Genomic DNA, 13,617 nt, shown 5'->3' on the forward strand with positions numbered 1-13,617 from the left:
TATTGTAAAGCCTAAAATGTTGTTAGACTTTTGTATGTATCTTTATTTTATTTCTGTATATGTTGAAAACCTTTATTAAAAAAAGCACGTAGGCCGACTACTAACAGAGCGTACTTCAGAATATGAACAAAATCTTTGCAGATGGCGCAAGAAGCAGGATTCTCACCAACAGAACTATCCCTTGCTCCAAAATTCTTACAGTTGGCCCTAGATTAGGGGTCTTAGTTACATTACAACAAAAGTACAGGCCTGCATGGTGAGTATTGACATTGATACGGTGGACAGAGAATGTATTAATTCAGCGATTCCTGAAAGTGACAATCCTCATTCATGGGTATTTGCTTAGTGAAAAATTTTTTTTTTTATTTCAGGAAATGTTCTTCAGATATAACATTCAAAACAGAAGCAAAAGCGCTCCAGTAGAGACTCACACAACGTGAATACCCTAAAAAAACATTAATAAAAGCCTAGCAAAAAGTATGTCATTTTTCTAGGGACAACTTATTGGCCGACAAACCACATCATGTGTAATTTGGTAACAAGGATCAATATTACTTTCAACCAACAACACCAATCCATTCAACATATATGCCAAAAACATAGGCATATCCTTAAAGCTGATCCTCAAGCTAACAAATATATAGGTGACCACAACTGACCTTCCGTAAGACACCATCCCTTAAAGATCAACTCGTGTCAAGCCATTTCTCCTCCTCTAATACCTCAACTATGAGCAGTACAAAAGGCATGTTCAGTTGTGGACGATGCTCCCAGTGTAAGTGGATCACCAAATCTATGAACATACTCTTACCAAATGGTCATTCACATTGTCCTAGACACCACATAATCATCTATAAGATTATATGTGTGCGGCGCATACTATGTAGGAAAAACAAAAAGACCTCTACGCAAACGCATCTATGAGCACGTCTATGCTGTGACTACTGGAAAAATTACCACCCCATTGAGCTACCATAGAGTGACAAAGCATAATTTCGACCCACATAGAATTAAGTTCTTTGGACTTGAACACATCCCCCCCAATCCTCGGGGAGGGGACATCGATACTCTACTTTTACAATCGGAATGCAAATAGTTACCCTACAAGCTACTAAATATCTCGGTCTCAATGATATGCTGAGTTTCAAGTCATTTCTTCCTAAACTCTAATCTCTCCTAATCTTCCTTTATTTTATCCTACTAGCTATGGTGATTGACCAACAAGAAGGTCTTTACTAGGCTTTCTAACACTTTCTAACATTTATTTTGGTTATAGCCCTAATTGAGTATTGATATCAAATTGATAATTTGATTTTTGAAATTTGATCAATATCAAATAATTGTTTTGTATCCCATAAGACAATGTTTCATGGAGCAAATTACCTTGTATAGTTTATCACAATATTATTTTTTATACAGTTTATTGCACTCAACACTTTTGAACCTTAATGCAAATTTTGACAACCTGTGAATCATATAACTATACTTGTATCATGATATGTAAAGATGATATTAACTCCATTCTCATATGAGTTTTTCTTCAGTGATGCTTCCAAACACATTGTTTACTACTCATCTACAACAATAATAATAAAAAAATTTATAGTTAGCCCATACATAATAGCCTTTTCCTTACACTCCCCCACTGCCATACCCACTCACTTCTATACAGTCAGTTCACGCATTTATCTCCACTACACATCATAACAATCTACATCATCTGTCATCCCTATTTTTCAATCACTTCGCACTAAGACCCAATTAATTACTCCACTACAGCGGGCAGGCATTTATTCCCGCCCACTGGTTGTCAACAAGTGTCCTCCGTTTGGGTCCTGCTATGTGCATTACCCATTTGATCCGCCCTATACTTTGCATAGCGGCAGTTTAAAAAGGACCTGCATGGACTGAGAGAGCAAAAGTCTCAGCACTTTACAGTGCATGGGCGAACCCATCGCACATGTACTGTATAATATCTCACCCACCATCACTATTTCCAGGTCCCCACAGCAGAGTTAACCTTCACTATGTTAAATTGTTATAAGACAATAATATTGTTTATTGCACTTTCCTGAAATAAGGGAAAAATTGTTTTTTTCAATACACTGCCACTAAGCAAATACCCTGGCTGTACTTTCTTCTTTATTGCATTTACATGAATGTTATAAAAAAAAATTAACCCGGAATACACTTTTTCTGGCAGCAATTACTTCAGCCCGGAGAGTCTCGGAACTTCAATCTCTTTCAATTAAAGGTCCTTATTGTTTATTCAGAAAGAGTACATTTGCGACCCTCTCCACAATTCTTGCCAAAAGTGTCTTCAGCCTTCCAGCTGAACTGGTAAGCAATTTTACCAGCAATGAATGCAGCAGATGCGAAAAAACTGAACATGGTCCGTGAATTACCTACTTACAGAGAACACAAGAATTCAGGAAGATGAAAAGCATATTTGAATATTCCAGCAGACCAAGGAGAAGCCAGGCTGCTCCTGCAGAATTATCTCCTTCTGGATTCTGGAAATGATTAAATGTCCTTATTCTCGTTTGGGTTTTACTCCACCACAAAAAATCTCAGCTCACTTACATATGAGGGGCATGTCAACATCATGGGCTTCTTATGCAAAGGTTTCAACAAAGACGAATTACAATACCCAATACTTTCATTAGACATTATAAATTCAATTTCTTCTCAGGTAAGGGATTTTTATCTTGGATAGGTGGTCTTGGGGGGTCAAAGGGGGCCTAGTTGACCCATAGGTCCACTGTCAGGAGTTGCCAGGAAAGGAAAATTACAGGTAAGTATGACAACAATTTTCTCTTGCATTGCATCAAGGGCTTAATTAGCATTAAAAGGACACTCATTAGCATCCTGATTCTTGCAGACACAATAGGATTTTTAAGTGAATATAATATATATTAATAAAGTGAAACAGAAACATTTGGAAAGATTTTTTTGAATCTGCCAAATGAAGAGGAAACAAGCATGCAACTACCTTCCTTTTTGACAAAAAAAAAAATATCCCCACTTCGCCCCAACAGTGGCAAGCCTTTATTAGGAGAGAGGGCCTCAAACCCACAATGTGACCGCTGTGTTGTGGGGGTATGCAAGTGGGGAGTTTATCTGAAATCTGGAAGTCCTGGAACGGGGCCCCCAGATATTGACCTTCTCATCCTAAGTAGCGAGTATATAGTACACCCTATTTCATGAAATTGCAGGATGTTTATTCAGCTGTTTTACTTTGTTACAAGAAAAATAAATCACAGATATTGACATCAAACTACTTTATTTAACAACTTAATATTCTGGCATTGTAAAACATGCCCAAATAAAATTACATCATTGCATTTAATAATTGCACATTTACCTGTTTAGGTGAAATTGAGAAATAAATAGTCAATTTAAAATGAAAAATTTTATGGAATGAACCCAGAAAATTTCACTTAGCATTTTGTAGCAACTCCTCTGGTTTTTATGACAGCTGGAATTCTTTGAGACACCTAGTAATTTGGAAAAGGGAAAGTTACAGCATGCCCAAAGAAGGCATCAAATCACCATTACCTCCAAAGCAATATGCAAAGAAAATAGAATAGAAAAAAAATGAAAAACCAATGGACAGAACAGGTGTTAATGTTTGTGACTAAACTGTAATAAATCAGCAAAAAGGCAATGTTATGTGTATACAGAAAAAATTAACCTTAATTGGTTCATAAACAGAAGAGAACAAGGTTACAGGGGCCTAAAGATAAGCAGTCATGGGCTATGAGTGATTGTATGAAAGTCATTTTCAGTGATAAATCAGAAAATCTGCATTGGCTAAGGAAATATTTCTGGAACTTTTGTTTGGTGCCATTCCATTGAAAATTATAATGATGATTGCCTGAAGAAAACTTCCATATTCCTTGAAAAAAATCATTAAAAGGATTAGAGGACGCTCTTTGCGTCTGGAGAAAAAAAAAAGGTTTTAGCTCCGGATAAGGAAAGCATTCTTTACTGTAAGGTCTGTGAAAATGTGGAATTGGGTCCCTCAGGAAGTAGTTTCAGCAACTACTATAGATTGCTTTAAGAAAAAGCTGGATGCGTTTCTAGAAGCACAGAATATAACTGAGTATTAAAGCTTTGAAGTAAAGATAACGGAGACTGTCAATCCAGGGAACATCTAATTGCCTCAGGGAATCAGAAAGGATTTTTTTTCCCGTTGGAAATTATACCAGGGTTTTTTTGCCTTCCTCTAGATCAACTATGTCCATAGGGTTTTTTTTTTTTAATCTGGGATATGTTTGCTTCCCTAGTGGTTGAACTTGATGGACTTATGTCTTTTTTCAACCTGACTAGCTATGTACCTATGATATGGGGTTGCTTGTCAGGAAAACAACCCAGAAAGATGGGAATACCCCCAGAGTAAATGCACATGTGTACATTGGAATTATTGGCACTTTTCTCATTTCATTAATCAAAAGTAGGTTTAGTGATGGTAAAGTATTTTTTTCAGGATGATAATGTATCTTGCCACAAAACAAAGAGTGTTAAAAGTTTTCTTCAGGAAAAGCATATCAACCAATGGCATGGCCAGAAAAGAGCCTGGATCTCAGTATGAAAACTTTTAGTGGATATTGAAAAAAAAATAATTCTATCCTGCAAAGCTGATCTGTCAACTGCTATATGAAATAGTTGGAATTGGATTCATGAAGAATATTTTTTCATTAGTCCATACCTCAAGGAATTCAAAGTGTCATAACAGCCAAAGAAGGTGCAACAAAGTACTTCAAAGTAATTCCTAGCCATACACTGTCTTCTACAAAGAGTTTCACTGACACTATTCCTGATGAGAGCTGCAGCCCTCTGTAAAGATGGTTGGAAGCACATCGTTGCGGCAGTCTGTCATTAGATGATCCCAAATGTGGACACTTTTGGCTATGTAGGAAATCGAAATTTGAACCATGACTTTCATGGATAACCATTTATTCCATCTGTTTAATTATAACTGCTGCTACTTACAATAAAGTGCTAGCGGTCTTATTATCAGGAATAAAGTGCAAAAACAACTTCTGTGAAGCTTTAGCATAATTGGGGGACTGTCCACAAGTGGTTAAATCTGTAGTATCAGGAGGTTAAAATAAAAATATTTAGCAAAAATGATAAAGGCCAAATTATACAAACACTTTTAAAAAATCCTCATTTTATTTTCTATAATGACCTTGACTTTTTATTATACTTTTAATTTTTCTTTCTCAGAAATGTACACAGATGACATGGAGGTGATTGTTTTTCTTTTCTCAATAAAACTAAAGAATATAAGTGTGTGAATGTGAACTTCCTGAGCATTTCACTTTCGGATTGTACTCAAAGAGATATAGCAAATCCAATGCGGTTATTACGTCTGTCAAACTCAGTGTAATACTGTCCTATAAATGTAGCTCCCAAAATCCACATAGGTCCTGTTGGAGGGGGAATATCCAGGCCAGTAAATGCAACGTAGCACAGTTCTTCCCCAAACTGTGATTGCTGAAAAAAAAATTACCAAACATCACTTTACTTGCACATCTGTAATTATAAACTCAAATTTACCAAAGCTATTGTTGCATTTTAGCTATGGGGCTATTGATTCAATTCTAATTAAATTTATTATAAAAAAAATAGTTTGTTAAAAAAAAATAATAATGGAGAGAAGGTTTGGAAGAAGATATATTGTGCTGATTAGATTGCTTTAACTGGCAATATGTATATTTATATACCAATGAACATGTATTTTACTAAACATTTATTGAATATGAGTCAATCACTTTAAAATGCATGTACCAGAAGAAAAAAAATTGCCTGCTATAATTATTTGGAAAAAGTATTTTCACTGCTTTATTAATATTCCTATGTGTAGATCTATCCTATCTGCACTATACATTTCCTGGTCTAAATTAGGGATTACATTGTGATTTGTCTGGTGAATTTGCTGTAAATTTCCTAGAAATCCTTAAAGCCTTCTTCAAACAGGAAAATCTTTGACAAATTTGTAGTGGACAAAATTTGCCACCCAACCATTGTGCCCTGCAGACTTTTTTTTACTATTGGCAGTAGAATTAGAAAAGCCAATAATGGGGAACTGCCCAGCTCTTTGCAATACTAGGTTTGAGAAGGCTGAGAGAAAGCATAACTTTTCATTTATTAACATGAAACCTTATTTGCATTTAGTTGCTTAATCCAATGATACTTTAGATTCAATTCATTGGTTTTGAGACATTGAGCCATTTATTAAAGCTCACCAAGACTGGAGAGGATACACTTTTATCAGTAAACCTGGGTGATTGAACAAACCTGGAATGAATCTGGTCCATGATTGAAAACATTGCTAACAAATAGCAAATGACTTTAAGAAATCCATTTTAGGTTTTCTGTAACACCCAGGTTCACAATGAAAGTGTATCCTCTCCAGCTTTGGAGAGCTTTAACAAATCGGGCCCATTTTGTATGAACTTTATGGCTTTGCATACCTTTCTTTTCTGCAAAATCAAAATGATAATTTTAATTCCAAAATCCTTTATATATTTTGACATCTTCATTTTTATGAATCCATACTTTCACTAATATTTTTTTTCATGAATGTTCTAGTAACCTCTCAACTTCAAAGTAAACTTACAGGTGTGTAGTTACCTGGTAAAAACGTTGATTATTTTTTAAACAAAGGCAACACATTTGCCTTGTGCTAGTTTTTTGGTACCAAACCAGTTCTTTAAAGAGTCTATAAAATTCATAACCAATGGCTTTGAAATAAGGAAGCTCAGTTTGTTTATTACCATTGAAGACCAAGTTCTGTTTACTGCCAAGAGGATTTTCTTTCATGTGAACATTTGTAGTAAACTCCCCATCGTCTGAGATCATCAAGTCCAGCAGAGCATTAATTGTTTTTGAGGCTTTTATAAAGTGTACCATAATATTTTCTTGTAATAAAGTTGTATTATGTGCCACATGTATTGCCTTTTTAGTGAGCAGATAATTTCTCAAAGCTGTCTTTTTTTTCCCAGATCTTTAATGTATGCTTCCAGGAAGGCAACTGGCTCACATCTGTCACAGTTGTATTCATCCTCGAGTTGTTGCTTTAAGAATACCTGTGGCATACTGTGTGTGTAGCAAAACCCACAATCTTTCTAGCACTCATTATCCCAGTTAAAATATGTATATTATTTACTGAAGTTAGAAATGTTACTTGAGGAAAAGAGGCGAAAGTTGTACAAAAATTAGGACACTGAGCTAGGGGGCTGAAAAACAACAAACTCCTAAATTATGAATGAAAAGTAATTTAGGAGCAGATGGCCTATCATAATTAACTCGAATATAACTCCAAGAATACTTTACCATCTAAAATGAGGGAAAAAAGCTTTATAGACTGATACCATGTGATTTTCTTTTTTCCTCCTTTAAATAATTGTTTTTAAAATAACACACTATGGATGTATTTATCTGAATTTATTTTATTGCCTTTTCTATTTATTATTGTTTTGAATAATTGCAGTGACAACCACATTTTATGCCACAAGTGTATACTCAAGTTAAAACAGGTTTACTGTATTGTTAGGTATAAAAAAGTACCTTGGTTTTTATTTGTATTGGTTTACATTTGAGTTTAGTGGCCTATAGTTGTTATAAGGTAACTAAACATCAGTTATTGGGAAATCTCCAATTAGAAGATATTGATTTAAAGGATCAATTTTTTGGTCCCTCTACCTCAAAGAACTATGGAATGTTTATCCATTTGTGTTCCACCAAAATTTGCATCTGATTGTGTTTGGTAAGTCCTGCATTTTAGATGAATTTATTGCACAAAAGATGAATCTGCCCATAGAATTATTTGTTCACTATCCCTTTGTTCCAGTTAAGTGCTCATTGATATTTATTGCCAAGATCTGTCCACAATAAATGCCAGATCTGTCCACAATAAATTAACCTCTATCCACAATCTTCTTCTCTCTAAATCCCTGAACTTCCTGGCTCTCACTGAAATTTGGCTTTCCTCCTCAGACTCTGCCTCTGCTGCTGCACTTTCATATGGAGGCTTGCACTTTACACATACCCCTAGACCTGGCAACAAAGTTGGTGGTGGTGTGGGTCTCATTCTCTCCCCTAACTGTACACAGAGTCCTTCCTACCCCGCCCTCTTTCATTTTCACCTCTTTTGAAGTCCTTTCCGTTTGTCTTTTCCACCCCCTCAATGTTGTCTCACTGTTGTCTACCGCCCCCCACCCCCGCTTAGTTTCACAATTTTTGCATACCTTTGCCTCTTGGCTCTCACATATTATATACCATGACCCGCCCACCCTCATCCTCTGTGACTTTAATCCTTCCTCAATCAAACTGCTCTGAATTACCTCTTCCTTCGGAGTTAAGACAGAATGTAAATGCCCCCTCATATATTGCCAGACACACTTTAAATGTAGTATTTTCCAAACTCTGCAACCTCACCCACCTTGACAACAACCCATTACCCCTTTCTGACCACAGCCTTCCTACCTTCAACTTAACTAGTTCTTGCCCCCCTTTGCCACACCCCAGACCTGTTCTGTGGCAGAGAGATATACGTAACCTTGACCACAACCTATTCTCAAAAAACTCCACTCTCTCTAAAACAACATATCCAGATAAAGCTGCCACTCAATTCAACTACTCTTTTTAGACCCTGGATAAAATTGCCCCTGCCACCTTCTGCTACCCCATCCTGCTAACCCCCCCCACCATGTCATTAGAATCACACCAAGCTGAACGCTCGAGGAAATCTGATCTCAGGGCTGACTTTATAAAAAACAAAGCCAAGCTGCAAAACCTTAACACTGAACTCACTATCGCCAAGCAAAATGATTTCTTCGCGGTCATATCCTCACAAACTTCCAATCCTCGCAGCCTCAATTGACTCCCTCCCAAACCCCACACCTGCTCCCCCCACCTACCTCAGCAAAAAAATCATCAAAATCAGACATGATGTCTCAACGTGCCACTTCAACCATATCCACCCCTTCCACTTGTAAGTGATCACTAACCTCCCTCAGCCCCGTTACTGTGGATGAAGTCTCCACTCTTCTCTCTCATCTCCATCTACTACCTTTGCACTTGACCCAATTCCCTTTGATCTACTCCATGCCCATTCCTCCACCCTGGCCCTTTGCAGTAACCAAACTATTCAACTTCTCCCCTACTACTGGTATCTACCCCTCTGCTTTCAAACATGCCAATATTCTCTCTATCCTGAAGAAACCCTTATTAGACCCCTTCCTACCTTCTAGCTACTGTCCTATCTCCCTTCTCCCATATGTTTCCAAACTTCTTGACTGCACATATAGATAGTCACAGACAATCCATAGACCAGCACCCTCTCCAGTCTGGCTTTTGAGCTGCCCCTACTAAAATGACCTCATCAGAGCTAAGTCTCAAGGCAGCTTTTTCCTCTTCTTTCTCCTAGATCTTTCCCCTGCTTTTGACACTGTTGATCACCCCCTTCTAATACAAATCATGAACTCCCAAGAGTCAGTTCTTAGACCAGTTCTCCTTTCTCTGTACACCTCCTCGCTCGGTAGTCTAATATCCTCCTTTGGTTTACAGTACCATCTGTATGCTGATGACACTCAAATCTATCTGTCTCCCTCCATAACTTGTCTCCCTCAGTCCTAGAAAAGATTTCATGCTGCTTGTCAGCCATCTCATCATGGATGGCTGACAGATTTCTGAAACTCAACCTGGATAAAACCAAACTAATCATCTTTCCCCCTTCAAATTCCAAATCTCCCTCGAGCATATTCCTAACTGTTAATAACACTAATATTCATGCCTCCCCTCAAGCACTTTGTTTTAGTGTAACCTTTGATTCTGCCCTATCCTTTTTCTCCCATATTCAGAACATTTCCAGGTCCTGTCACTTTCACTTGCGCAACAGACCACCAAACTCCTTGTACACGCTCTTATTATCTCTTGGACTACTGTAACATCCTCCTTTCTGGTATTCCACTAACCCAACTCTTTCCTCTGTAATCTATTATGAATGCTGCAGCCAGACTTATGCAACATTCCCTCCACTTCTTTTCTGCTGCCTCTCTTTGTAGTTCTCTTCATTGGCTTCCATTTAACCTTAGAATCAAATTTAAGCTCCTGTACTTTCAAATTCCTCCTGAGTTCTTGTCCCACTTCTGACCTGATAGAAAAATACACCTAGCAGCGCTCTTCGCTCCTGCAATGCCCTACTAATGACTTCCTCACTCATAACCTCATCACACACATGGCTCCAAGACTTTTATAGAGCTGCCCCAACTCTCTGGAATAATCTTCCACGTCCTATTCAGCTTGCGCCTACTTTCTGCCCATTTAAAGGAGCACCTAAAACCCATCTTTTTAAACTTGCCTACCCATAATTTTCTGTCTGTTAAACCCTTACTACTCACCCGCCATTACAAATCCCCCTCCTATTGTATGCTGCTTCCTCACCTCTTGGATTGTAAGCTCTTCAGGCAGGTTCCTCTCCTATTCCTGTGTCACTGTCTGTCTGTCATTTGCAAAACCTTATTATCAGATCTGTGATATTAGAACTAAATAAATAAAAAAAAAAAAACTCATTTACCTTTACTTCCCCAGATCCCTTGATCTTCCCCAGAGTCCCACGCCATCCTGGAATCCTCCGTCTTCTTTCTTATTCTTGTTACGTCACCCAACCTTGCACTGTGCAGGCATGAGATTAGGTGATGTAGCCTGCTGTAAAAGGGAAAAAAGTGTGCTGATCTCACTGTGCGTGTGTGGAAACTGCATTTTTTCCCCATGTGAAAGCCCCATGAAGAAGCAGCCAGAATCCTCCTCGGATGTGTGATGTAGGAATCCCATGGGGCTCTGCACATTCTGTCTTTACAAATATTTCAAATATTTTAGCAGGCACAATATATATTGAATATCTGTTGACCCTTTCATCAAACCAGATCAGATTTGCTTTGATGTAAATAAAAAGACACATTAATATACACTGCACATTGAGAAACATCACAGAGGAATAGAGCCAAGAAACCTGCAGATCCTTTCAGCAAAACCAACATGCATCCCTATAAACAAGTACTTTAAGCGGCCTATGCACATATTTTCTCTCTGGCTGCTAGGATCTAATTGTTCACAGTTGCAGCTCCCCACCCCTTATAAAGCAGGCAGGACGTGAAAGTAGCACACCAACCAACAGGGAACATGATCTAATAGAAGAGTAGCACCTTTTTTTTTGCAAGAAGCAGCAGCCAGCCCTGTCCAACATTAGTACACATAAACAGTGCTTGGCCTCAATAGTGAATGAGTTTGGATCTCTTGAACCTTAGTACCGGAAAGCCCAATACTGGGTATCCAAAGTAACAAATGAATCTGAAGAACATATGCCAGGTATTCTTGCCTGCCCTGCTGAAACTGTCTTTTTGGAAAAGGTGTTAAGCATGATTGGTGGTTGTGACTGTATCTGCCAGTTCACAGCCCATAGCAACTTCCAGATTTTTACCAAAATATGGATGGTTTGGATATGTAACTTCTGCCTCCCCAGCAGTTTATATAATGGCTGAGACTTTCTCAATGATGGAAGATATATTTACTATTATTTTTACCACTAAATTTTGGTACTGGGCTACCCACTAATCCCAGTTCCTGAAATGTCTTTCATCTCCTCCCTCGAACCAACAACTCTCCTCCCCCCATCCTCCTTATCAACTTCCCACCTGCCTGCTATAAATCTCAATTCATGTTTTAGGAAGACCTCTTCCAAGCTTTGTGTTCCGAGTCCTAAATAGTTTTTGGGAAAAACAACCCTCCATGGCCCCTCAGGCCTGTCTATTTTTTCCTAGAAAGGCACCTTAAAGGGCATTTGCCTAGTACCGCACTTGGTTATGCAAATGTACTCTTTACTTAAGAGCTGACATTCTAGTCTACTTTTGGTTTACAATTTGTGCCTTGCAATACCATGCCATAAAAGTAGATGCTGCAAAGTAACTGAACCAGAAAACCCAGGAGGTAAAACTTTTTGTGAGTTAAGCTGTGTTGTATGTTACTGTTTAAGTTGTGCTTACAGTGACACAAGATTCATATGAAGACCATTTATGTTTCTAACTTGGTTGCTTACCTACAACCTGTAAGCTCTAAATATGTGTTTCTTTAACACTGCTAGCAGGCTTTGGGTCCCAGAGATCTGTAAATGAATAGATTTGTGTAATTCCCTTGTTTCCCTTTAAGCCATCAAAAATGACCCCTCCCCATCAAGTAAATATTTCCCCTCGTATTTTTTTTTTTATTAACTCAATGTTTCTGAGACATTTTGTGATCTTCCCATGACATTGTGATGCATTTGGCTGCTGTAGTGACATTAAGACATTCTTGGGAGAACAAGTCTAACACTGACAATGACATGTTTGAACAAAATATTGGTGACCTTGACTATGCTCTATGTTAGGCTTTAAATGAAAGCCGCTAGACAACCTGACATAAAGTTTATTATATGGTGAATAATGAATGTTATGTGTCTTGCAAGCTACTTTTTCATTGGTTTACAGTAAGATTATCTACAATATTTAGTACACAAGAAACTAGTTTACATGAAAAGAAGAACCTTTTGTGATTGAAGAGTACTTTTCAAATGCAACAACATTTTAGTGATGGGTATTTGTATCCAGGGGTTATGACTAATTCCATGCTCCCTGGGTTTTATCAAAAATAATTTTAGCACTGTTTGCATCAATTTAAATTCAAACATAAAAGTTGTATATATACACATTGTGCACATACCCGTAAGACATATGTTGGCCCTTTCAGTGGGTACTCTTGCTCTCCAATATGAAAAGAGATGTCCGGAAGCTGAGAAATGTTATTACAATCTACCAAATACTGTTAAAGAAAAAGAGACATATGTGAATATATCAATCAATACAATGATTTAAAGGTTATAATGATGTTATTTAAATGTAACAATACAGGACAATTGATGAGGTTGTGGAGAGACCACACAAACCCAAAAAGCTCTCTTTTAAACTTACTGTACTAACTCTTGTCACAGGAGACAAAAATGTTAGTACAGGTCTACTTTTGAATAAAAATCTTTGTAAAGGTTCACCTTCTTTTCTGCTTTCTAATATGACCACACACAGACCCTAGATAAAGACCTGCTTACTACTTACTGACCCTTAGCTGTGTTGGGCAATATTTACATGCATTTCATGGAGGGTAGTTATGCATGCATACTGAATCACAGGCCCTTTGCCTAAAACATAGGTTTAATAACACAATGGAGGCTCGATTCAAGATCTGTGTGAAAGCAAACTGCATTAGAAAAGCCATACAGGGCTTTTGATCCAAAATTAAACTGGCACTTTAAACTCCTAAGCGCTGAAACAGAATACTGGATGTGGATAAAAATATTAACAAATAGAAGGTAAATCTGCCAACATGTGAGATGCTTAGTATCCAAAAGAAAAGTAAATAAAGGTCCCTTATGGGGAACCAAAAGTCAAGTGAATATTACTTCTTAAATAGACTGCTGACTTTATTATGTAAACATGCTCATGTAACACCCAAAAACTGTGACATATGTAACTTGATAAGCAGATCACTGGAAAACCCCTTCTGAAAATATGGCTTTTG

The 13,617-nt window shown here is 37.6% G+C and overlaps 1 protein-coding gene across 1 annotated transcript in view; it reads right to left on the reverse strand.

Moving 5' to 3' along the window:
• Window positions 1-3,266: 3,266 nt before the first annotated feature.
• Window positions 3,267-13,617, reverse strand: part of REN (renin) — a 44,898-nt gene continuing 34,547 nt past the window's right edge. The window contains exons 7-8 of the mRNA XM_072411575.1: window positions 12,766-12,864; window positions 3,267-5,502 (exon numbers count right to left, since the gene is read on the reverse strand). Coding sequence (XP_072267676.1) covers window positions 5,341-5,502; window positions 12,766-12,864 — 261 coding nt within the window. The 3' untranslated portion in view covers window positions 3,267-5,340. The remainder of the gene's footprint in view (window positions 5,503-12,765; window positions 12,865-13,617) is intronic.

This window comes from Pyxicephalus adspersus, chromosome 1 (genome assembly GCF_032062135.1).
Source record: "Pyxicephalus adspersus chromosome 1, UCB_Pads_2.0, whole genome shotgun sequence".
In the NCBI taxonomy this organism is placed as follows: Eukaryota; Metazoa; Chordata; class Amphibia; order Anura; family Pyxicephalidae; genus Pyxicephalus; species Pyxicephalus adspersus.